This window comes from Symphalangus syndactylus, chromosome 22 (genome assembly GCF_028878055.3).
Source record: "Symphalangus syndactylus isolate Jambi chromosome 22, NHGRI_mSymSyn1-v2.1_pri, whole genome shotgun sequence".
NCBI lineage: Eukaryota > Metazoa > Chordata > Mammalia > Primates > Hylobatidae > Symphalangus > Symphalangus syndactylus.
In genome coordinates this window covers 46,309,077-46,335,769 of record NC_072444.2, presented here as the reverse complement: position 1 = coordinate 46,335,769, position 26,693 = coordinate 46,309,077, and the positions used below count along the sequence as shown (strand labels likewise).

General features: G+C 37.6%; 1 protein-coding gene across 5 annotated transcripts in view; it reads left to right on the top strand.

The window, feature by feature from the left end:
- The window catches only part of CNTNAP5 (contactin associated protein family member 5), an 884,209-nt gene that overhangs the window by 687,150 nt on the left and 170,366 nt on the right, over window positions 1-26,693 (top strand). For all 5 annotated transcript variants that reach the window (XM_055262660.1, XM_055262659.1, XM_055262661.1 and 2 more), the window contains exon 14: window positions 22,273-22,429. In XM_055262660.1, coding sequence (XP_055118635.1) covers window positions 22,273-22,429 — 157 coding nt within the window. The remainder of the gene's footprint in view (window positions 1-22,272; window positions 22,430-26,693) is intronic.

Sequence of the window (26,693 nt, the reverse complement as noted above, 5' to 3'; positions counted from 1 at the left end):
TTTTTTTCTCTTTTATTGCCAAAATTGAATTAAAAAAATATTTCCATAATTGTATTTTTTGTTTTTACTAGGACAGTCTTCATCTATAGTTTATAGCAGATATAGGGATTGTTATTTTTTTCCAGCTTTGTTGAAGAATAATTGACAAAAATTGTATATATATGGTATACATGATGTTTTGATATAGTTATACATTATGAAATGATTACCACAATGAAGTTAATTAACATATCCATGACCTCACATAGTTTCCATCCCTTTACTCCCCTTCCCCTTCCTCTTCCCCTTCCCCTTCCTCCTTCCCTCTTCCTCTCCTCTCCTCTCCTCTCCTCTCCTCTCCTTTCCTTCCCCTGTCTCTCACTCTTTCTTTTTTTTTGTGGTGAGACCACTTAAGATTTACTCTTTTGGCACATTTAAAGTGTGCAGTACATTAGTATCAGCTATAGTTATCATGCCACATATTAGGTCTCCAGACCTTATTCTGCATAACTGAAACTTTGTACTCTTCAAATGACATGTCTCTATTTTCCCTACTCCCCAGCCCCTGGAAACTACCATTCTACTCTTTGCTTCTGTGAATTCAAATTTTTAGGTTCCACATGTAAATGAGATCATAAGGTATTTGTCTTTCTGTGTTTGGCTTTTTCACTAGCATAATGTCCTCCAGATTCATTCATGTCGTTGAAAATGGCAAAAATTACTTTTTAAAAGCTGAATAACATTTCACTGTGTATGTGTGTGTGTGCATAGTATATATGTGTGTGTGTACGTGTGTGTGTGTGTATATATATATATATGATAGTTCCATTTAAATTATTTTGTGGAACATCCATACTGTTTTCTGTAATGACAATACCAATTTACATTCCCACCAAGAGTGTACAAGGGTTCTATTTTCTCCGTGTCTTCACCAACACTTGTTATATTTTCTCTTTTAATTACAGCCATTCAAACAGGTCTGAGGTGATAGCTCATGTAGTTATGGTTTGCAGTTTTCTGATGATTAGTGATATGGTTTGGCTCTGTGTCCCCACCCAAATTGCATCTCAAGTTGTAATCCCCATGTGTCAAGAGAAGGACCTGGTAAGAGGTGATTGGGTCATGGAGGGAGTTTCCCCTATGCTGTTGTCAAGATAGTGAGTTAGTTCTCACAATATCTCATGGTTTAAAAGTGTTTGGCAGTTCCCCCCTTTAGCTTTCTCTCCCCTGTCACCATATAAGCTGTGCCTTGCTTCCCATTTGCTTTCCTCCAAGATTGTAGGTTTCCTAAGTTCTCCCAAGCCATGAGGAGCTGTGAGTCAATTAAACCTTTCTTTATAAATTACCCAGTCTCAAATAGTTTTTTATAGCAGTGTGGAAACAGACTAGTACAATTAGTGATTTTGAATAGATTTTCATATACTTGTTAGCCATTTGTATGTCTTCTTCAAAAAAAGTCTATTCATTTCTTTTAAAATATTATTTATTTATTTATTGCTGTTGAGTTGTTTCAGTTTCTTATGGATTTTGGTGATTAACTCCTTATCAGATGTATAGTTTGCAGATATTTCCTCCCCTGCATTCCATAGGATATTTTTTCACTCTCGATTGTTGATTTTTTTTTAATTTACAGCATATTTTTAGTTTGATACAGTCCCTCTGGTTTATTTTTACTTTTGTTGTCTGTGCTTTTGGGGTCATGCTAAAAAAATGTTGGTCAGACTAACACCATGAAGATTTTCTCCAGTGTTTTCTTGTTATTTTTACAGGTACAGGTCTTATGTTTAAATTTTTAATCAATTTTTAGTTGATTTTTACATATTGCATGAGATAAGGGTCCAGTTTTATTTTTCTGCATGTGGATATACAGTTTTCTCAAACATCTTTGTTGAAAAGACTGACCTTTCACCATGTTTTGTTCTTTGTACTCTTGCCAAAGGTAGTTGACTCTAAGTGCCTGGATTCATTTTGAGGTTATTTATTCTGTCCTGTTGATCTATATGTCTGCTTTTATGACAGTACCATGTTATTATGACTACTGTAGCTTTATATTTGAAATAAGGAAGTGTGATGTCTCCAGTTTTGTTCTTGTTGAGGATTGATTTGACTATTCGGGGTCTTTTGTGGTTCCTTATAAATTGTAGAATTATTTTTTTCTTTTTTTTGTGAAAAATGCCATTAAAATTTTGATAATGATTGCATTGAACTTTGGGTAGTATGGTCATTTTAGCAATATTAATTCATTGAATCCATGAAATGGCCTGTTTCTCCATTTATGTGTGTTTTTCACCATTTCTTTTATCGATGCTTTATAGTATTCACTGTACAGATCTTACACTTCCATGGTTACATTTATTCCTAAGTAAATTCATTTTTGTTGCTATTGTAATGAGATTGTTTTATTTATTTTTCAGACAATTCATTTTTCATGTATAGAAGCACTACTAAATTGTAAATGTTGATTTCATTTTTTGCAACTTTACTTAATTCATCTATTCTAACAGTTTTTGGCATCATCTTTAGGGTTTTCTATGTATAAGATTATGTCATCTGCAGAGACAATTTTACTTTTTTTTTCCATTTTGGATGCTTTTATTTATTTATTTTTCTATATAATTGCTGTGGCCAGGACTTTAAGTACTATGTTGAATAGAAGTGGCCAGAATGGGCATCCTTTCCATGTTCTTAATCTTAGAGAAAACTTTCAACTCTAAAGGTTGAGTATGACGTTAGCTGTAGGTTAGTCATATATGTCCTTTATTGTGTTGAGGTACGTTCCTTCTACCTAATTTGTTGGGAGTCTTTATCATGAAGCAATGTTGAATTTTGCAAATATTTTGTCTGCATATATTTAGATGATAAAAAGGTTTTCACTCATATTCTGCTAATGTGGTGTATCACATTTATTGGTTTGTATATGTTGAACAATCCTTTTATCTCACTTGATCATGGTGTGTGATTCTCTTGATGTGCTTTTGAATTTCATTTACTAGTATTCTATGAAGGATTCTTTTACATCTGTGTTCATCAGCGATGTTGGCCTGCAATTTTATTTGCCCTTGTCTTGCTTTGATATTAGGGCAATGCTGGCCTTTTAAAATGAGTTAAGAAATGCTCCTTGCTCTTCACTTTACGGAAGTAAGAGTTTGAGAAGGATTGACACTAGTTCTTTAAATATTGCTTAGAATTCACCAGTGAAGCCACATGATGCTGGGCTTTTCTTTATTGGGTGGTTTTTTATTACTGATGCAATATTCTTACTCATTATTGATCTGTTCAGATTTATTGATCATGTTCTCATTGAAAACCCCCTGAAATCAAAGAAATGAAGAGACACAAGCAATGTTGTTCTTTATTTCAATGAATGTAAAGTATCTTTAAATATAGAACTTTAATACATATACATTATTTTCAAAAAAGCCTGAAGTAATAGTTATTCATAGCTGATTTAATCAAAAAAGCTTCATGGGAGAGGTAACATTTGTAATAAACATGGAATGAGGCATGGAGAAATTGGCTTAAAACCTTTAATAAAATTCCAAGGATTTTTTGCCTTTTTCTGAATGACACTATTCTAAAATCTGGCAACTCCACAAATAAGATCTTAATGAGTCTTCATAATCCAATTTGTAAACTAAACTCAATTCTAATTTATAATCAAATATATACACTAGAATATTTTCTATTGTCTGATGTGAATTTCCAGATATGCTTAAAATCTTACAAAGGCCCTCTCACTTTGTTGGCTGGTATGCAGAGAGAGACAGCATTTTAGGCTCTCAGGATGTAATCAACAAGGGCCTTTCATGGAATTATAATCCAAGAACTACTGGACCTTACCAGGCCTTTTAGTATCCCACCTGGGAAGTCATGTAATGTCACATCAATCCTGATCTACTGGCTACAGGAGTCAGCCCACTCAGATTCAAGAGGAGACACAAGCCTTATCTCCCAATGAGAGGAATATCAGAGAATTTCAAGACCTCCTTTGAAATGACTCCATGTATATGCATTTTTTATTTGAGAACTCTAATCTTCAAATATTTTTATTAATGTAATACAATGAAATACTTGTAATAATGTCTAATTTTTGCAAAAAAAGTAGTTATTGTTCATAAGAAAATATTAATAGAGTAATAATGAATTTGTTATTATTGTTTTCTTTGTTAGGCCTCATCCTTTATCCTTGTTACATGTTCAATAAACAATTCTGAGCAATTCTTCTGACTAGGTAACAAAAGAGCATTAATTTCAGATGCAATGAGTTATAAAAAGTTTAATTATATGTGTAAGTACAGTCAAACCCTAATTTTATTTTACATTTTTGATACCTCTGAAATTGAAATGAATCTTAGAATCAATGGGGTAGGATTGTTGAACTGGCAGCAGTTTTCCTTCTTAGCAATACAAAAATAATTGTATGACCAATTATCAATGATGACCTATTTTATCATCTTTGATGAAATATGATAGCTGTTACTCAAAGTTCTGGAGTAACCAGACACTCAAGATAAAATAACCACACCCTCTATTTTGAGATATTTTCTCTATAACCAAAAATAAGTCCTAAATCTTAGATACTGCTTGAATTACACTATCCTAAAAATCTGTTAACATTCTTTTTTTATAATGTGCTTATTTTTCTAATTTGATTCTAGACTTCTAAGAGAACAGCCAACAATGCATTAACTATATCTGTCAGCTGAAAAGTCCTTTAATTGACTTGTTCATGTTGACTGAGATCCTAGAAGGCAGCCTCTGTTAATGGTGTATCCTGATGAGAGGCAAGGAATAGGTTTGCCAGCATCAGACTTGAGTGCTAATGTAGTATATCATGTTATTTCCAATCACTTAGCTTTTTCTTGTGATAGCAACAAAATGACTTCTTGAAAAATGAAGCCTTGCACCATGTTATCTGAAAAAATGCATACCTGTCTTTGACCAATATAGCTACATGTTTTCAATAAAAATCTTGTCTTAAATCTTAGGTAAAAAATGTGTCTTTAGGGAAACTGTATTGTAGTTATTATTAAGAGTGTTTGTATCACTACATCTTTTAGTGAGAATGGTATTTCGTGTAGTATACCGGTGTGCGTGTGTGTGTGTGTGGACATGTGTACAGATATTTATATATATATATCTGCAAATAGATATGTATTTATTCATTCAATTATTATTTAAGGAATTGCTGAATGTCTAAAATATGCTGGCATATAATGACTACCAATCATCCCTGCCCTTAAGTAGATTATGGTCAACCTCTCGTAAATTCAATTCTTCTCTACCTTTTGTGATGTGGAAACATAGCAACTAGTATGTTGTAAGTCTTGAGTAAACACTAGCCAATGTTTTCAGTATTTTTATTTAGAAAATTATTTTATTTTGATTTCATCTAGTTTTTTGTTTTGATTTTATCTAGTTTTATAAAACACAAAGTATTTTTTTTAAGTGGGACATTTTTGCTCAGAAACCAAAATTGCCAATTTCATATGTTTTATGATTGTAGAATATCTTTCAGAATAATTAAATGACCTTTGTGGGGTATTATGGAATAGAAAATCCTCAAAGGCAAGAAATCCATAGGCTTATTTTATTTTTTTGTTGTATACCCTGTAAATAATCATAAACATGAGAGTGGTTAATAAATATTATTCAGATATGGGGCTGTGAAATAGGAGATACAGGCATGAAATCCTATTTTTATTACTATCGTTATGCTGATGATCCTCTGGCCACTTCTTTCTGGTCTGTGTAATTGCAAAGTTCTTCATATTTTATTCATTAGAAGAGCTGCTCTGTGCCCATTCTTCTTATGTTGCTGCCTCGTGCTGTTTCCAGCACTTCCTAATGGGTGTGATCAGTGGGCTCCATCAACTTTCTGTCTATGCCTTGCTCAGACCTCCAATGAATATTAGACTTGCAGCCATCAGTCATGTTTCAAGTGCAGACATAATGAATAGAGAATTTTTGTTTGTTCATTAGCTTTGTGAAAAGCAAACTCATTTTGTCTCCTTCCTGCTCTCTTTGATGTATTTGCCCACCTACTATAATGAATTTGAAGGGAAACTTGATTCATGTAGGTATTTATTTAAAAGGTTCTTGCTGGCTCTTTTCTCACCTTTTTTCACTTCTTTTTTTTTCTTTTACCGTAAGCAGATAATGCTTATTAACCATCAACAATAAAATACTGTAGATAGGATTGTGATAAATTCTTGTTGAATCGATTGTGCTGAGGTGTTTAAAAAGGTTGCCTTTCAGAAGGGTATCAAAGGAAGGAATATGGGGAGAGAAGAGGGAACAGGAGAGGTAAAAATAATTTGGGGAGAGGAGGAGGAGAAAGGGAGCAAGAAAGAAAGGAAGGAAGGAGGGAGAGAGAGACAAATGCAGAGACAGAGAGAAAAAGGAGAACCAGGAGAGAAAGAAAAAAGAAATAAGAAAGGGCAAAGGGCAATCTTGGGTAAGAAAAATCATATAGGTGTTTGTGTGTAAGAATGTGTGTATGGGTGTGTGTGTATTTGTGTGTGCATGTGTATATGAGTGTGTGTTTCTGGGTGTATGAGTGCGAGTGTGTGTATGAGTGTATGTGTGAGTATGCATGTGTGAGGGTGTATATGAGTGTAAGTGTGTGTATGAGTGTGAGTGTATATGTGTGTGTGTGTGTACATGTGTGTTGAAAGGAATGCAATTCTTAATTGGGTAAGACAATTCAAGAGTTTATTATATAAACACAGCATACCCTCCTTCCATTTAGGTCTGTTTGTTCACCATTTAGGTGAAACTTTATTCTTTTACTCTGAGCAAGTGTAGTTTTTCATCTTAGTATATTTTACTTAGACAAAGAAATTTTTTAAAATGCATTACGATGCAAAATAGCAGCTTGTCAGGGATCAATATTATAGCTTTTTTGAGTGCACTGCTGGAAATCTGATTCTTTTTTGTTTTATAATGAGTGAGCTCAAGATAAAATGTTGATAAAGACTAGATAATTTTGAAGAGAAAATACATAATTGAGTCTCAGTTGCTCAACTTATTTTATTCCATACTTCTTGTTTCTTTTCAGCAACTAGATTCTCTTAGAAAATATTAATGGATCAATAAAATTCTATCATATTCCTATGGTATGAATATTTTTATTCCTCCAAAATTCATACATTGAATCCTGATCACCAGTGTGACGGCATCAGAAGGTGGAGCCTTTGGGAAGGGATCAGACCATGAGGATAAAGTTCTCATGCATAGGATTAATGCCCATGGAAAACAGGCCCAAAGGAATACCTAAGCCCTTCTACCTCACAAGGACACATCAACAAGGCAGTTTCCCTGATCCAGAAAGTGAGCTCCAGGTAGACATGAGAATTGCCTTCATTTTGGACTTCCCAGCATCCAGAATTGTAAGACATAAATTTCTGTTATTTATAAGCTATCCAGTTTATGGAATTTGGTTATAGCTGGCCAAATAGACTAAAATGCATACCAAATTTATTTTTCATAAGAAAAATGCACTGAATTTAACATTTTCAACTAAAGAGTACTTATTTCAAAGTTTAATTTATAGTAAATGTGTATGAATCAGTTGATAAAGCTATAGAAATTACCGAGTTCCTTACATAAGAGTTCTCACCCTTTGTGACATGTTTTCAAACACAAAAATTCCATAAAATATGCCATCACCATGAGGGGTTTAAACTTTGGTTAAAAGACTCAGAATATAAACAACAGTGGATTAGTTGTTGTCTTGATAAATGGAAACAGTGACTTGGAGGTGGATCTATTAACATGAATAATTGCAATGGCATTTTGATTAGCAATGCAACATTTACTCGCTGTTCTCTTTATTTAACACAAAATTATTGATTTATTGAACACCCTATTTAAGAAAAGACTAGGAGCTTTTGGGGGAAATGTTAATACCTCCATGTGTATATTATAAACACACACACACACACACACACATAGCATAGTAGGTAATAAATATTCTTCAAACTTTGTAAAGAAGTATCTGGAAAATGGAATATTATACATATAATTAGTCTTGATATTATATAAAGAAATTGCAATTTGTTAAGGAAGTTAAGAGAAATAGCCCGATATAAGATAGTATGCAGTCAGTCAATAATTTTCATTTTTTTCAAAGTGCTATACAACTGAGAAGAGGAAATGCTTTCAAATAAAATTGTTAGAGAAGACTTCTTATGGGAAAAAGCATTTAAAAAGGGCTTTGAAAAAGAAGGGAAGCAAAATTTACATATGTCAAAATGTGGAAGGGTGGAAGTCAACTATTCTTGCAGGAAAGAATTATGTTAGCAGAAATTCAAACTAAATGAACAAGATTTTTTTTAAAAAAAAATGAGTAACAACCCAATTTGATTGAGGAAGAATATATGTCTAGGAAAGTAGACCAATATGAAAAGTAGCTTGGGGACCAGGGAATAGAGGTTTTGAGTAGCAGAGATTGCTAGTTTTTTGTTTCTTTAAATTCATTTGCAAATGAGATACTATTGAATATTTTGCTGGCAGAAAGCATTGTAATCGAATAGTTAGTTTAAGAAAACTAGTTGAGTGCATGTGTGCAGAGCAGATTGCAGTGATGTGCAGGCAGGACACAGTGAGCCCACACTGCAGATTTGGAAAGAAATCTGCAAAGAAAGCTTCGATGGGGGAGAGTGTTAATATGACATGCACAGGCTTTGCTGTCTTGATGGTTAAGAGGCTAGTGTTTGTTGAATAGAATATTAAACTTCTCAACCTAAGGCTGCGAAAAATGGGAAAACATGTGAGAAGCCTGAGTAGGAAGAAGGACACACCACATAGTAATGTGCTACTCGTTTGAGGTACTCATGGAGAAGCTGTCCATCAAACAGCTCAGAAAAGAATGCAGAGCTGGAGAACCAAGCCTTTTTAGGCATTTGTGTATAAGCAATATATAAAATATTATGACAAAGGACAGAGAAAAACACCCCACATCTCCAAAGACCTGGTCCGCTGAAGGGTGGTGGGATGGGAGGAAGACTGGTAAACGCTGCTACAAGGAGATACTAATGAACACAAGGAGAGAGAGATAGAATGAAGAGAGGAAAAATGTTACCATCTTCCCACGGAAACAAATGAAAAGTGAGCATGAGAGAGCGTTTGACACAGGAATTGGTACCTAATGACTGTGTGTGTGTGTGTGAAGCAGGATAAACAAAAATCACAAGAAATCTAACTGAACCTCACTGATATTTTAAAATGATGGAACAGAGTTTGCTGCAGAAATGAAGCAAAAGGGAATGGGAATGGGGGCTAGCGAAGAAGGAGTAACTGTGGGAGATGTTCTTTAGGGACTCTTGCAGCGAATTTGTGAGAAAAGTAGCATCATCACATGCACACTAGATTTATATTTGACCAAGACAAAAGCAGGGCAACTGCCTGCTTTTAATTCTAATAAGAATTAGTTAAACCAGAAATTTGGTGACCTTCTCTCAGTTCCAAGTTAACCTTTATTTTTTCTCTGTATTTTATTTGTCTCCACTTATCATCCTACCTTTCTTTAGCTGGATCCGCTATAACCTAACACATGCGATTTGGTAAGAGTAAAACCTAAAACTAAGTAGCTCATTAGTGTTTAGTAATCCGTGGTGTCATTGAGCAAGAATTCCTCATAAAAGAGAGGGGATACAGGCCTGACAATTTTAAATAAAGTTCAAACCTTGTAATTTGTGATTCTAAAATTTAAGTGTGTAAACTTGAGTGAAGTTTTAGTGTCACTTGATGAGTGTGAAATAAATGGGAGAATCTTGGGCTGTACTCCCGAAGTGTCTGGGAAGTTTTTGAAAACCCATGTCCTGGGTAAAGTGCATTAACGCATGGCTGTGTGATATCCATTGTAATGTTATTGACAGCTTTGTGCAGAGAATTCTAGCTTTCCCCTCTATAAATATGTACCCTCTTTCCTCCACAAAAATTAAATTTTAGTTGAGTCAATGACTGCCCAACCAAAAAACAAACAAACAAAAATATGTCCTTAAGACATCCCAGATCATTCTGATTCAAGTGGCCAGAAGCTATAATTTGAGAGGAAAAATTTCAACTAATTCCCAGTTACATGATTAGCCTATCACTCCTAGGTAGCTACTGAGAAAAATTATAGAAGTTCAGGCCAATTAGACTTCATAGAAACAATGATACTTAGTAGAACAATTATTTCTACAAGATTTTTTTTTTTTGCTTTTCTTAATTTGTTTTTTAGATAAATCAATAGGTATACTAATAGAGTTGGAGAGACAATACAGTTTGGAATATCCCCAAGAGAGTTGAGTATACATACTCAATAATGATCTGTAGTTTTACCAATGTAATGATTATTTGATTTATACTATTTTAATGTTGATTCAAGAACAAGTGCTTTGAAAATATATAGTACTCTTTATTCCCATCTCTAATAGGACCAGGTTTCACATAATATGTAAAAATATGGCTGGGCATGGTGGCTCACGCCTGTAATCCCAGCACTTTGGGAGGCCAGGGTGGGAGGATCACGAGGTCAGGAGATCGAGACCACGGTGAAACCCCATCTCTACTAAAAACACAAAAAATTAGCTGGGCGTGGTGGCGGGTGCCTGTAGTCCCAGCTACTCGGAGAGGCTGAGGCAGGAGAATGGCGGGAATCCGGGAGGCGGAGCTTGCAGTGAGCCGAGATCGCGCCACTGCACTCCAGCCTGAGTGACAGAGCAAGATTACGTCTCAAAAAAAAAAAAAAAAAAAAAAAAAAAATATATATATATATATATATATATATATATATATATATTATTGGGATTTGGAGTCATAAGATCTAAATTCAAGATCCTTTTTCTTTTCTGTGTGATTTTGGGGAATTTGCTAATCCATTGTTAGCTACCATTTCTTTATCTGTAAGAATGAGCATCTTCACAGCTTTGTTGAGAGGGTTCAATGAGTTATGTGATGTGAACCTTGTTTTGAATGTTAGTGTTATGGATGTCCAACTTTCCTCACTGGTTTGTAAACTGAAATGGCAGGTGTATTCATAAAAGAAATGACTTTAGGCTGGGCGCGGTGGCTCACGCCTGTAATCACAGCACTTTGGGAGGCCGAGGTGGGCAGATCACCTGAGGTCAGCAGTTCGAGACCAGCCTGGCCAATATGGTGAAACTCTGTCTCTACAAAAATACAAAAACTAGCCGGGCATGATGGTGGGTGCCTGTAATCCCAGCTATTCGAGAGACTGAGGCGGGAGAATCACTAGAACCGGGGAGGTGGAGGTTGCAGTGAGCAGAGATCACGCCATTGCACTCCAGACTGGGCATCCGAGAGAGACTGTCTAAACAAAAGGAAACAAAACAAAACAAACAAAAAAAAAATGACTTTAGATTTTTCCCCTGACCCTGTACTCTCCACTAAATAGCCAATTTTTTTCCTTTTGCTTTCCACATATTGCTTAATATTGAACATCAAATTTATTTCATTCTAAATTGAATTAAAAATAATATTTAACATTTTCTTTCCCTTATCCTTTCATTGTGAAGAACTTGATGGCAGGATTCATAAATGTTTTGTCTTTTATACTAAGCAGGTTCAATCAGACAAGAGTCTTGACCATTGCAGATGTTTTATATAGGTTTGTTTAATACATGAATGAACTGATACGTGAAAACCTTACTGTATGGTGGTCTCATTCTATGCCACACTTATAGTAAGCATTTATTCAAAGGCTTAATAGGTGTCTTTCTCTGGAGATGTGACTAAAACGGAAAAAAGCACTTGATTTCTTCAATGATAACCTAAAATGCCAAAGATGAATGCACCTATATAGAAGCTAAAGGCATCATAATCATATATATTTCTGCAAAACACATTTTTTTAATGTCATCTTTAGAAAATCTTTCTGGATTGTTTCTTTTTTTTTGGCATTTGGTCATTTGTTCATTCAGCAAATATGTATTTAGTTCTTAGTGCAAGCCAGGCACCATTCTCTATGTTGGATATACAGTCATGAACAAGCCATAAAAAGCCTTTTCCTAATTCCAATGAGGAATACATTACACAAACAAAGAAAAATAAATAAAAATAATGATTTCAGGTAGTAGTAAGTACTCTTAAGAACAATAGGTTGGGAGCGGTGGCTTACACCTGTAATCCCAGCACTTTGGGAGGCCGAGGCAGGTAGATCATGAGGTCAGGAGTTCGAGACCAGCCTGACCAACATAGAGAAACCCCATCTCTTCTAAAAATACAAAAATTAGCTGGACGTGGTGGTATTGTCTTGTAATCCCAGCTACTCAGGAGGCTGAGGCAGGAGAATCATTTGAACCTGGGAGGCGGAGGTTGCAGTGAGCTGAGATCACACCAATGCACTCCAGCCTGGGCAACAGAGCGAGACTCCATCTCAAAAAAAAAAAAGAAAGTAAAAGGAACAATAGAGTGATGTTGGAGTGCTTTGGATAGGGTTAACTGGAAATAATTAACGGTTAACTTCAGGGCCCAGTGATAAGACATCAGCCTCTATGAAGACCCATGGGAGGACGGGTTCAGGCAGAGAGCAGCAAGCATCAAAGAGCATGTGCGAGGGCTGGCAAGGAGGCCAGCACAGCCGGAGGGCAGGGCACAGGCTGGATTGTGGAATAAGACGTAAGCCTGAGAAATCTGCAGGACCACATGCGTAGGGTTTCATGGGCCATGGCGAGAAGGTGGGATTTGTTTCTTGTTGCAATAGGGAACTATTGGGAAATTTCAATCAGAGGTAAATCACGTGATCCATACTTTAAAAGTCCCTTTTGGATACTACAAAAATAACTTTTGGAGGATGGAACAAAAATGGAGGCAAGCATTTTACTTTTGAGTCTATTGTAATTACCCACAAAAGAGATCATTATGGCTGCGGCTAGGGTCTGTGGTCGACTAGCTGAGTTACTAGCAAGTAATTTTACCTCTATCTATGCCTTTGTTTTCTCATCTGCAAAGTGGAAATAAAGGTATTTACCTCATAGGGTTGTTGTGGAGATTAAATAAGCTAGAACATAAAAAAAAAGCATAAATCTGCCTGGAATATTTTAAATGCTCAATTAATTCTGGATGTTTTTATTAGTATCATGAGTCTAAATATACACAATGGCTTTAGTAGCCAGATTTATTGCAATTCTTAGTTTCTAGATTGTGTGTACATATCTGGTATTTTACTTTTCCAACTCTGCTTTTCGTTCATTTTTTTTTTTTTTTTTTTACTGTGTAAATCAGTATAAGTTAAACTATGCTGAAGTCATGAACATGCCCCACACTAAATCTCTGAGGCTTAACACAATAGAGGTTTCTTTATTACATCACAGCTTGATGAAGAGTTGAGAGTCCTCCCTCTTTCTTTTCACTCTGCATTTGAAAACTAATGCTTTTGTCATATCAGGGAAATTGTGCAGTAAACTGAAAATCTTACTCCAATGCTGAGTTGTTCCTTTATTGTTATCAGTTCCTACAGATTTGTAAGAGTGTCTCAAAATATTCATTTTTATCTGTAAGGCTCATGTTATTTCATGATGTTTCCAGCACATTGGAAAGTATCAAGGTCTGCTGGGCAAAGTGGCTCACACCTGTAATCCCAACACTTTGGGAGGTTGAGGCAGGCAGATCAACTGAGGTCAGGAGTTCAAGACCAGCCTGGCCAACATGGTGAAACCCCAGTCTCTACTAAAAATATAAAATTAGCCAGGTGTGGTGGCACACGCCTGTAGTCCCAGCTACTTGGGAGGCTGAGGCAGGAGAATCGCTTGAACCTGGCAGGCGGAGGTTGCAGTGAGCCGAGATTGTGCCACTGTACTGTAGCCTGGGAGACAGAGTGAGACTCCATCAAAAAAAAGAAAAAAAAAAGAAAGAAAGAAAAAAGAAAGTATCAAGGTCTGGGAGTCTTTGTGAAGGTGGGTGTTCAGGACAGGAGCGGTGCAGGGTCTCAGATGTCTGGAGCCTGCAGCCCACAGTTTGCTCAGTCACCGTGTGACTCTAACTGTCGTTTAACCTTACTGGGATCCTTCACTGAGGCACTTAAGAAAAAAATATACAATAAAAAAGGTATTTTTATATTCTCCTACAAAAACTCACACAATGCCAAAAGAATCATTTAAGTTAATCACGTTGTCCATCTCTTTGTCTAACCATGAAGGATCCCCATGGTACATTCTAGAGAGCTTTGTCTAGTCCAGCTTGAAATGATCCCATCAAAGTGACTTTCATCATTTGTTTTGAGAGGCAGTACCATTAATCTTTTCTGTTTCCCCCTCTCTCTTTTTGGCTCACTTCAATTCAACAGGCAGGGAGAAGAGAACATTGAACAACATTATAAAAATGTTAATTCCTAATGTCACAGACTAGCCCTTAATCACACTATTAGACATATGTTTTGAATTAATGATCCTGACCAGCAAGCAGGAAGACGAAGATTGACTTTGATGAATGCCTGCCATTATTTTCCGAGATGGATGAAGTTGTTTTTCTTTCTGACTAAATGTTTTCTCAGAAATGATATTCTATTTAGAAAGAAAGAGCATATAAAACACTTTCTTTTGTTGGCAGAATCTTCTTTTCTAAATCAGCATTTTGATGGTGTGTGTTTTGTTCATACAGTGAGGCATGTTGCTGCAATCACTGGTAATCTCCTGGCCTTATAACTTTGGTGGCCTCTCTCTCTAGATTTATTTTTAAGCCCCCAGTTCTTAACTACAAGCAATGAAATAAAGCATGTTTAGTATGTACAGAAATCTAATTATTCCAAACAGTCATTTCCTAAAGACGACTGCAGTGAAAATCAGATCTCCTTTTCTTTGTGATCCTTACCTGCACAGATTCTTTCTCCATGGCACACTTTGTCGAAGTCCTCAACACCGAGCCTCCGAGCCTCTGCTCAAATGCCACCATTTGCATAAAACTGTTCCCACGACCCCTGGTGAGAAGTCATAGTTTCTTACTCTGGGCTTTTCTAGAATTTTATTAACTGCCCTGTTTGGCACTGATCTCACTCTGACTTTCAGTATTCTTAGCTGTGTGCAGGGCCTCCTTCCTCTAAGTGTTATGAGCTCTTTTAAGGTAGCAAAAGTTCATTAAAGTTTATATCATTCACATATTACACCATGACCTTTCACAGCATACAGTTAAATCATTGAATATAATATATGCAATTCACATCATTACATTTAATTATATAATTTTACAAATTATATATTTAATTTATATATGAATTAGTAATTGTATACAGTATGAATATAATATTTAATTTACATATAATTAATTATATATGTGTGTATACACATACACACACACAAAACTTTCAACTTTGCATCATTCTATGGGCAGAGGCTGTGAGAAAGCTGCACAAGATCTGGTTTCATTAGGTTACAGTTAAGTGACCAGTTGTGAGAATAGTTCCTTCAAAGTTCTGTGAAGAGTTTTTAACTGAATGCATGGGTAAGTGGCATCGAGACTTAAAAAGATGAGGCAGGACCATTACCATCATGGAAAACTGCTATCTACATTGCAGTGACAGCCAAGCACCATGTTTGAAGGAGACAAAGGCATGGAAGTCAGGTTACACTGCCAATCTTTGGGGCTGGGTTGGGACAGACTCCAGGTGAACTCAGATTGGGTTTATGTAAATCACATGTGGGAAGGAAGAAGGACAGATGGGAAAGACACTAGGGGTTTCCAACCATATTGCAAACACCTTGAAATTAGAGACATCATTGATCTTTCTATGTACTTCTTTATAACCCCTACAGAATTTATTTTCACGTGATATATACCTAATTTGTATTTTATCAGTTATTATTCCAAAAATGCTATATAACCAGTTGCCAAAGCTCAGTGACATACAACGTGCAGTCCTTATTCTCACGCTCACTCATCTGTGCATCCACTGGGTAACTGTGCTTCCTGAGTTACATTCTGGGGCAGTGGCTGGAGAGGTCATGACCTGCTGGGGCATGTTCCCAGGGTCATGTCAAGGAAGCTATGGAAGGGCAGGTGGAAACATGCATGCCTTTTGAGGTCTATACTGAAAGTGAACCATCGTCATTTCTGCACACATTCCGTGGAGCTACACAAGTAGCAAGGCCAAGCCTCACATCAAGTGAGGCAGTGGGTTTACTCCACCCATAAACCCACTGCCACATATATTTGCTCATCAGTGCAGCAAATTTCTTTTACTCCTACAACTTCAAACATTGTATGAATAAAAGAAATGAGAACTAAAACTCTTCTTGTTGGCATACTGAGTTTGCCAGAATCTAAGGCTATGAGAATACATTACATCTAAACTTAGAAAAATGTAAGGGAAAGCAATAACCACAATGACAACAACAGCTCAACAGTGCACTGTCTGTATACATCTATGAAACTTTCTAGCTCCATTCTGACATTGTCTGGAATTCTGCTTGGACTGTTCATAGCAATGGGAAGAGGCCAGATTCTCTTGGCCGTAGCTGTAGTTATCAACAGGAAGCTGTTGTGTTTACTGTTTTCCAGTTGTCAAGACTTTAACTGAAACAATTGCAAGATTACAGAGAGATCTCCAATTTGAATTACGTTCAACAGCTCCCAATGATTAAGCCATACAATTGTGCAACTAAGCTGTTTGAATTCTCTTCAATTTCTTACATTATAAAAATCATCATTTGAACTAAGCATGTACAAATTAGATTTGTGTTTAGGTCTTCTGTAAAACATATATATTTTCTCTATCTTTGAACCATTTCTCTGCATATAATACATACATATTCTACTTGAAACTTTAGGGTCAGGATAGTGTGGTTATCCACTCATTAGCAAAATCCCTAGACTTCATCTGCTGGAATTATTCAAATTCAAGTATAATACTTTTCTGAGACAGCTCATAAAGGAGTCTATATGGGCTGAAATCTCTGATTTAACAAATGAGGATGCAATATTGTTTCCCACTTTTACTTCCTCTCCCTCCTCATCCTTATTCTCTCTCTTTCTTTCTCTCACACATACATTCCCTCCCCAAACTTACATTCTCTTTACAAGACATACTAGAGTATGCAATTTTGTTTTTTATTTCTGTCTTTTTGTGGCTCAGCCGAGATAATTCTTTTCCAAGTTTATGATGCATTATCCTGTTTAGGATAATTAGAAAAATAGAAACCTGCGGCTGGCAATGTAAATTGGAGGTAAAACACACCTAGAAATTTCTGCAGTGGAGAAACAGTGAAGGTATTTGGACTTTACGTCTGCACTGATTAAGAGGGGAAGAGGCTCACTGTGTTGAAATTCACTGGCAAGGAGTTTTATAGGCAGACCTAAGACAACATAGCCTTATGCAGTCTGCTCTGCCAAATGGGTTAAATAGTAGTTTTGCAAACTTTTTTCTTTTAATTTGTTTGTCAAATACTCTACTTTAAAACTGGGGAAGAATTTAGGTCCATAAAAATACTTTGAGTGGGAACTCAGAAAGACACAGAACATTTGAAAAGAAGGCAGCTACAGGGCTTAAACTGTGCCTCTCAGTTTGCATGTTGTCTGCAACAAAGCAAAACACACTCATGGTTATCCCTTTGAAACTTGGGGTAGGGAGGTCCTGAGAAGGTTCCAGCACTCAGTGCTGACATTGCATTGTGCTATAGTATTATTATTGTGTGGCAGTGTGTAGGATCACCTTCTGTGATCACTTACTGTGTACACTCTAAAACAAATACTTTCTTAGGAGGATTTATATATATACATATATATTAAACATATACACACACAGACACACACACACACACATATATGTAATTTGAGTTTTCCCATACCTTGTTTATATGCATGAGGTCATATGACAATAATATTTGCATAGAAGTAATGTAAACTCATGCAATTCCTCAGTCGTATTTTTTATATCCTGCTTACAGAGGACCTTGCCAACTCTCTAAGAGCTTTGTGGCTGCTACTGGGAGTTCCTGGAGGAGTCTCCCATCAGGTCCCAGTCCTCTTGCTTTCTTAATCTTGGCTCTTTTGTGGAAGTCCTTGCATTGCATGGCTGCTGGGGCTGTGTATGAAAACTCTGGCTTCCTAGCCAAGGAGCTGGCCTCACAAATCCCCAGAGCCCCAGGCCCCGGAAGCACAGTGCATAACGCAGACCTCTACTGTGGAGAGATATCTATGTCACATGCAGGCAGCTGGGGGTAGACAGAATTTTTCCCCATTTGCTTCTTGTCAAAGCGAAGTGCCTTCCTGGTTTTCAAAGCAAAATTGTGAAACCTCCTTAATCCCTGCTCACCAGATTTCATGGAGTTCTTTGTTTATCAGAAGTATCAGAATAGGTTTATATTTGGATTAATAACCCCATTTGGTGGAAGAAATAGAGATTTCAGAGATTTAAAATATTGATCTATTGAGAGATACTAAGTGTCTGCTTAGCTTTTGAATAGCATTTCTGTATCGGGGGAAAATGTGTTGTGAGTCCTGCCTCCACAGCAAAGAAGTCAGAATTTAAATCCCCAATCTCCTTTCTAGGTGGGACTCAAGCGTGCAACTTGTGCTTTACCCATCAGCCCCTCCTGTGAGATGCTCTGATGGGAAGATAGCCCCAGGAAGCAGGCTCTATGTGAACCTTCTTTTTTGCAGACACAGGGGCTGCAGAAACTCATCTTTGAGGAGACAGGGGTTGCAGCTCGAGATACTTGCAGGGAGGTCGTGGTGGTGCAGACAGCACGTCGACTGAATCGGTCTCTAAGCGTTTGGCATTCAGGGGCAGCCAGCTGGGCAGGGTTTTATATTTATGATTCTGTGGCAGTCCAGCATCTTCATAATAAATACATTTTGGCTTGGAACAGGCAGAGTGAATTCTTAGCTTCTATTCAAGAATCTGATCAATTAAGTTCTATTTTATCTGTTTTATGCTACCCTTTTTTTTCCTGTTAAACCTTCCTATCAGAACATTTGCAACATTTTGCAAAGTGCAGTTTAAAAACCTAGCCATAGATTCTAAAAAATTGCCCTGATTTGTTCTTTATGTTGTTCATTTACTTTGTCTGCAATGAGCTTTTCCGTTGGCCACAGGTGGCTTATCCGTGGCCTGTGAGTTTTGTTCAGGATATCTTTTCATCAAAGTCTTTCCTGATTGGTATGGTTTAAAATTGCAACACACCCTTCTTCACAGCACACTTGCTCTCCTTAGCCTGTTTTATATTTTCCTTATATGGTAGGGTTTGGCTGTGTCCCCACCCAAATCTCATCCTAAATTGTAGCTCCCATGATTCCCATGTGTTGTGGGAGGTACCAGGTGGGAGATAATTGAATCATGGGGGCAATTTGCCCCATGCTGTTCTCATTGTAGTGAATAAGTCTTACAAGATCTGACGATTTTATAAGGGGTTTCCCCTTTCACTTGGCACTCAATTCTCTCTTGTCCATGTAAGTAAGACATGTCTTTTGCCTTCCACCATGACTGTGAGGCCTCCCTAGTCAGATGGAATTGCGAGTCCATTAATCCTCTTTTTCTTTATAAATTACCCAGTCTTAGGTGTGTTTTTATCAGAAGCATGAAAATGGACTAATACAACATACCTCTTATCCCTTTCTAAATACTAAATTATTTAAATATTATTATTGTCATTTCCTCCTAATTACCATGTAACGACCAGGAGGGCATGTTTTGTTTGTTTCTTTATTTTGGTATGTTTTCTTAAGTGATTTATTCCAAGTGCCTAGAACCGTGTCTGAAATAGTATTAATCCTTAGTAAATGTTTGTTGAATGAATGCATATTTTGTAAATAAAATATTTATAATCATGCTTTGTTCCTTCACTTTTGAAAGAACCTCCTGTCAGGAAAGAAAAAGTTCAATTTCTGCAATGGCCAAAATTTGCAGCCTAGGTTGTGTTTTTTCTTCCTGACTACATGGTTAGCGTCAAGACTTGAGGCGAGTCAAACCCATTTGATCCTCAGTATCTTCATTTGCTGTAATCTCTCCAGTACTCCACAGGGACCAAGAACAAAGATGGGACATCTAAAGGGAAAATTTAGCAATAATCCTCCAGTTTTCATATATACATATATAATTTTTTGTTCTCTCTTTCTTCTTGTTTGTTGAGAGTCAATTGGTTAAAACATATTTCAACCTTTTAACTTCTCAACCTTTAAGCCAGACATTAGGAGGGAGGCACTAAGAGGCCAAAGTGGTGCAAGATGTTGATGGATTGAAAACAGAATTAAGAGTTGGGCTGCTAATGGAACTTCTTGGGGGTGAAAACACCAAATAAGAATTGGTAAATCTACTAGAAGCAACACATCCACCAGAAGCTGGACACAAATTGGCTGTTCAGAGCTTATACCATTAGTAACGATGCAATTAATGTGCTTATAGCCTTTCGGGTAGTTCATAAACAAAGTAACTCTTGCTCATTGGATTTGACTGTGTAGTCTGGATTCTAGAGTCTGAGAGTAGAGGCCTGGGCTGCTGGAAGGAGGGAGAATTTGAGAGATTTCTTTCCATTCTTGGGCTCAAGGACAACACTGACAAATGTATTCAAATACAAAATGCTTCACCCTCATGCTGGCCGGACTCACGCTGTGATGACCCACCTAAGCTTACTCCAGCCCTGAATGTGCTCCATGCTCCAAATAAGCCTGCCAGTCCTCTAGGCCAGGTATGCTTGGCTCACCCGAGAAGGGATTTAGGAAGAAAGCAATTCGTATGTAGTATTTGACAGTGATATACAGTTATTTGAAACTAAAGAAAATGAATTCACATTGTTTATCACTATTCTTTAAAAGAAAACACTGGTTAACAGACATCTCTAATTGAAACTCTAGCTTTAAAGATGACATAGGAATTGAACTTACTGTAGGCAGAGTGTGGAGTGCCATGTTGGGATGACTGTAGTCCTCCAGGCCCTCTGCTTCATGAATCAGCACCCCTAAAATGCCGCTGCTTTTCAAAGTATCTTCTGTATGTTTTTCTTATGGCCTTCAGGTTATTGAAAGCTTTAGGTTGCCTGCTCTATTCCTACTTACCTCAGTGGCTTTCATGGGGATCATAGCCTGGAGGCAAGTAAGAGAAAGTTGTTGCTCTTTGTATATAGAGATTAATTGTGATTTTTATGTTTGTACATAAGAATACGCATGTAAACTGGAATCTTGATTAGGCAAAATTTCAACCTTGTAACATCCTCAGACAATTGCTATTATTCACTGTAAAATTGCAAATGATATAAAGTGGCCCTTAATAAATATTTCTTTCATTTTTTAAATAAGCACATGTTAAGCACCTGTTGTATATCAATCACAAATAACACAATTACCAAAGGCCCAGGCCTCACATCCTTTAGCCTAATGATGTATAACACCTTTATCTGCCTATCTTGTTTTGGATGCAGTATCACTTTAAGAATGATAATTCTAAGCTACTGAAATATTCTCAATCATAAAAAATCCAAAAGATTTCACTAAACTACATTTTGTAAAGAAAAAAATTAACAAGGACAAGACTCAAAAATGGTTTCCAGTTAGCTATAAATGCTGGAAATCACAGGTTGCATACCACCTTTATGTGGGTTAAATATAACCTGCACAAGAGTTTGTTTTGTCCACATATTATCAGCTTTAACAGTGCTTTTATTTTTTTTTCCCCAAATTTTTGAGCTTGGAACTTATGACTTCTTTTTAAAAGACAAAATCAGAAGACATGGCAACTGTAGGGCTGCTATTATCATGAGAGAAATCAATGGGAGACCGTCAGAACAAGCCCTCTTACACAGCCAACCTCTTCTTCACCTGAGTCTCTAACTTCCTCATTGTCTACCCAGAACTGAGGACAGAGGTCAGGCTAATCTTGGCCCTAGTGCTCTCATTTTCTCTTTGGTAGTTTTAAAAGAAAGTTATTATTTTTTAAAATTCGTATATTAAAATATTTTGGTCTAAATTCTGACCCAACTTACTCAATTGTGCCTGACCTGGTGAGAATTTAAGTTTATGACACTGCCTGTCAACATTGCCATTCATCAATATTTGACTATACAAACATTTTGATAAAAATGTCGTTTATATGTGTACATATATGGGCGCATATAGGTATAAAAATACAAATTTAAATATATAGAAAGAGTGAGAAAGAGGGACAAAGAGGGAAAAAGAAGGAACAAAAAATGAGATGACGAAACAAAGAAAGCAAGCAAAGGGAAGGGGGGAAGTGAGGGAGGGAAGGAGATTATCTATATACATCTATCCTCCAAGATATTTTCAGCTCAGTTTCTGTGCCATCCCCTGTGTTACTTCAGACTTGCCCTACCCTGACTGGTGGAATATCTTGTCTTCCAGATGGAACACCATTTACCTGGTGGATTGGGCGGTCCAATGAAAGGCACCCTTACTGGGGAGGTTCTCCTCCTGGGGTCCAGCAGTGTGAGTGTGGCCTAGACGAGAGCTGCCTGGACATTCAGCACTTTTGCAATTGCGACGCTGACAAGGATGAATGGTAATGAGAATCTCCATCTTTCTGCAATTATAGAGAAAACACATTAATTGATGCATAAATTTCCCCAAGACAGAAGGACGTGGATGAGAAATTCAATACAAACTGGAGCTCCCCTGTTAGTGACTTTTGTTTTTTAACTTTAAAAATGGTAAATTCTAGTGTTTTCAGTATGATAACTTATGTTTGGCACATATAAGCATGTGGTCATACCATCAGCTTCTTCTTTTTTTTTTTTTTTGAGATAGAGTCTCACTCTGTCACCAGGCTGGAGTGCAGTGTTGTGATCTCGGCTCAGTGCAACCTCTGCCTCCCAGGTTCAAGAGATTTTCCTGCCTCAGCCTCCTGAGTAGCTGGGAGTACAAGCACGTGTCACCACTCCTAGCTTTTTTTTTTTTTTTTTTTTTTTTTTGTATTTTTAGTTGAGACAGAGTTTCACCATGTTGGCCAGGATGGTCTTGATCTCTTGACCTCGTGATCCACCTGCCTCGGCTTCCCAAAGTGGTGGGATTACAGGCATGAGCCACCACACTTGGCCCCCATCAGCTTCTTATATTCAGAACTTCCCATTTCAAACAAGGAATGGCATGCAATATTGAGCTTTGCGATTGAGTCAGGGTATTTATGATATGTGGACTGTATGTTTTGGGGGGACAGAGTGAGAGAGATAGGGATGTGGGGTTATATAGGCTGTTTCTTCATGCTCCCATTGATGTTTCAGTCACCAGCCTTCCCTTTTGCTACCAATAAACACATAGCAAAGGAAATGTATATTTATTGAGCATCTATTACATTTCCTATAATTATCTTACTTTTGCTTCTTAATGTTGAGTAGTATCTATTGCAAAGATGTTAAATAATTTTCCCAGCGTCAAACATGTCTGTCAAGTGATAGATACAGAATTGGAAATCAGCTATTTCTGCAGCCAGAGTTTCTTAGTCTCCTACACCAACTTACTTCTGTAAAATGAATTTAGTTTGAAGCTTCCATGCCCATTACATTTACTCTTCTTTTATCCTCCAAGTGAACTGCTAGTTTTTTACTGTATTGATTATGAAAATATGTACAGATCATTTCTAAATATACTTTTGTTTTGACTGAATTTAAAGCATTCTTTGGTTTTGGCTTAGCAATTTTGCTTACTTCATCAAATGCTACTTAATTTTAATTAAAAATTCTTATGTTAAGCTAGTCTCAATCCCCAAATTTCCTTTTAGTGTTTTTACTCACTCCTCAAACTGTTAACAGCTAGGACTATTTCACATAAAATATAAGGTTAAGTCAAAATCTCAGTTCAGCAAGGAAAGGACCAGGCATTTGTCCTTACTGGGTCCCAGGAGATGTGAATTATCACTTCAGAACACCCTAGGGCTGCTTGGGCACCAGGGCAGGTTACCCGAGTGCCTTCTCCTAAACTCAAGCTGGCCGAAGTTATATGGCAATGAATTTTTCCTCTTCATGTGGGTAAAATCAAATATAGTTAACCACAGGTAGAATGGACCTCTGCATTCTGTGAGCCCCCACTTTATCCTGCAGCGAATTCTATCTCATTATCGTGGATGCCTACAAACCAACTATGATTTGTATCCTGGGTGGAGGCCATGTCTCTTTAAACATTATACCTCTCAAGACCTACAGAAGACATTCAGTGGTAATTAGTTGAACAGATTAATTTAGACAATCTTTAAAGAAGAGAATTATCACAAGATGGCACCTATGAGCTTGGGAGGCGTGTTGAGGTGTTAGATGGTTGTGCTGCCGTAAAACATATTCAAACATCTGCTCCCAATCGCTTGGATTCACTCATTCCTTTGATTTATAAATTTACTCTCACAGTGCATACTAGACACTATGTGTATAATCAAATAAACAGATATAGGAGCTAGAATAGGTAGAAGTGCTTCCTCCTAGTTACTCTTGACTGGGACCCCTCCCCTCCTCTCCCTCCTCTCCCTCCTCCTTCCTTCTCTCCCTCCTTCCCTCCCTCCTTCCCTCCCTTCTTCCTTCCTTCTTTCCTCCCTTCCTTTCTTCCTTCTTTCCTTCCTTCCTTCCTTCCTTCCTTCCTTCCTTCCTTCCTTCCTTCCTTCCTCTCTCTCTCTTTCTTCTTCTTTCTTTCTTTCTTTCTTTCTTTCTTTCTTTCTTTCTTTCTTTCTTTTCTTTCTTTCCTTTCTTTGACAGAGTCTTGCTCTGTTGCCCAGGCTGGAGTACAATGATGCAATCTCTGCTCACTGCAACCTCTGCTTCTCGGGTTCAAGCGATTCTCCTGCCTCAGGCTCCTGAGTAGCCGGTATTACAGGGCACACCACCACGCCTAGCTAAGGTTTAGTACAGACGGGGTTTCTCCATGTTGGTCAGGCTGGTCTCGAGCTCCTGACCTCATGATTCTCCTGCCTCGATCTCCCAAAGTGCTGGGATTACAGGCATGAGCCAGTGCTCCCGGCAGACTCTGAGTCCTTTCTTAGCTGCCTTCTTGATCTTTGCTCACTGTTTCTTTTCCTTTACCCCTTTCTTTATAGGACATTTGCCTACTGAACACTGCCTCAGTGTCTCCTCCTACTTGGGAACAACTGATCCAGGCTTAAATTACTGCACACTGAGGAGCAGGGAAGAGCGTGGCCTTATATCCCTTAATTGGTCTGAAGTGCTCTGTGTCTCCTTTCCTAAAACTTTCCACTGATCTCTTCCATTCTGCTCCCAGCCTCTCCCTCCTTTGACTTGCTCGATGTTTCAGTATCCTCTGAACCCCTCATCTGATAATGTCACTTCATCATCTAGAGTGAGCTCAGAGGGATTCTTCATAATGTCTTCTCTCACCTTGATCACTCTAGAAGTTATTACATATTTCATGACCCTTTCCATTTCCTTTAGAGCCAGGGACAATTTTCCATCCAGTGCCACTTTCTGTGGCAAGAGACCTCACTCAGGGCATCAGAATTTATTATTAGATAAGGTCCTGTTCAACAATCAGCCTATCAAACGTCAAGAGAAAAAGACCGAACTTCCCCTCTTAAGGATGCCTGACTCATTCCTGGATGTCCCAGGGTAGCACATTGACCATCTTGGGGCAAAGTCTAGGTGAGAACAGATCAGAAAGTTTCTTCTGTCATTCTCAAGAGGGAGTAGAGACTGAGATTCTGATTCAGCACTTCTGAGTTTCATTCTTTGTCTTAGTGCAAGTCATAGCTTGTGATAAAGGGTTTTTATAAATACTTTATTATAGAAGCATCTATATGTATTACTTTATCAGACATTTACTGATTTATCACTTACTTACTTAGTGCCTACTCTGTGCCAGACAGATAGTCTGCTGTGCAGAGAAAGTCAGGGGCATTACGGTCCCTGCCCTTGAGGAACCCTCAGAACACTGGAAAGAAACCGCTGTTTAGTTATTAGGTGGGTGCAAAAGTAATTGTGGTTTTTGTCATTTAAAAGCAGTGGCAAGGCTGGGCATAGTGGCTCACACCTGTAATCCCAGAACTTTGGGAGGCCGAGGTGGGGGATCACGAGGTCAGAAGCTCAAGACCAATCTGGCCAACATGATGAAACCCCATCTCTACTAAAAATACAAAAATTACCTGGGCATGGTGGCACGTGCCTCTAGTTTCAGCTACTCAGGAGGCTGAGGCAGGAGAATCACTTGAACCCAGGAGGCAGAGGTTGCAGTGAGCCGAGATCGCGCCACTGCACTCCAGCCTGGCGACAGACTGAGACTCCATCTCAAAAAAAAAAAAAAAAAAAAAGTAGTGGCAAAAACTGCCATGAGTTTTGCACCAACCTACTAGAAATACATGGGTTTGAAAAATTTGGCGAGAGAAATAAGCACAGATGTGCCTAAACCTGGGGTAGAAATGAGCTGGGAAATTTAGATTGTGAAGAGGAGCAGCAGTTATATTTTGAAGGAGCAGAAGCAGCTAGTTAAATAAATAAACAAACTGGTGTACTACAAGTAGGGGGTGGGGGTAGGGGGAACATCTGTGTGCAGCGGGGAAATTTAAAATAATATAAAAATCACCACTCTCTCAAACCACAAATATATTGGTGTGGTTGTTGTACAGTCGTCATGTGAGAAATGTACAGAAGATAAAGGAAAGGAGGAAGGTCAAATCCAGGTTATGAAGCTCCTTGTACGGAAATAACAGTGAGCTAGCTTTGTCTGTTCAAGGATTATGGCATACGATAAGCATTCACACGTGAGACCAGGCACATCTTTGTGAAAATACATTTATTATTTATCTATCAAACTCTATTATTTACTGCAGAAAGGAA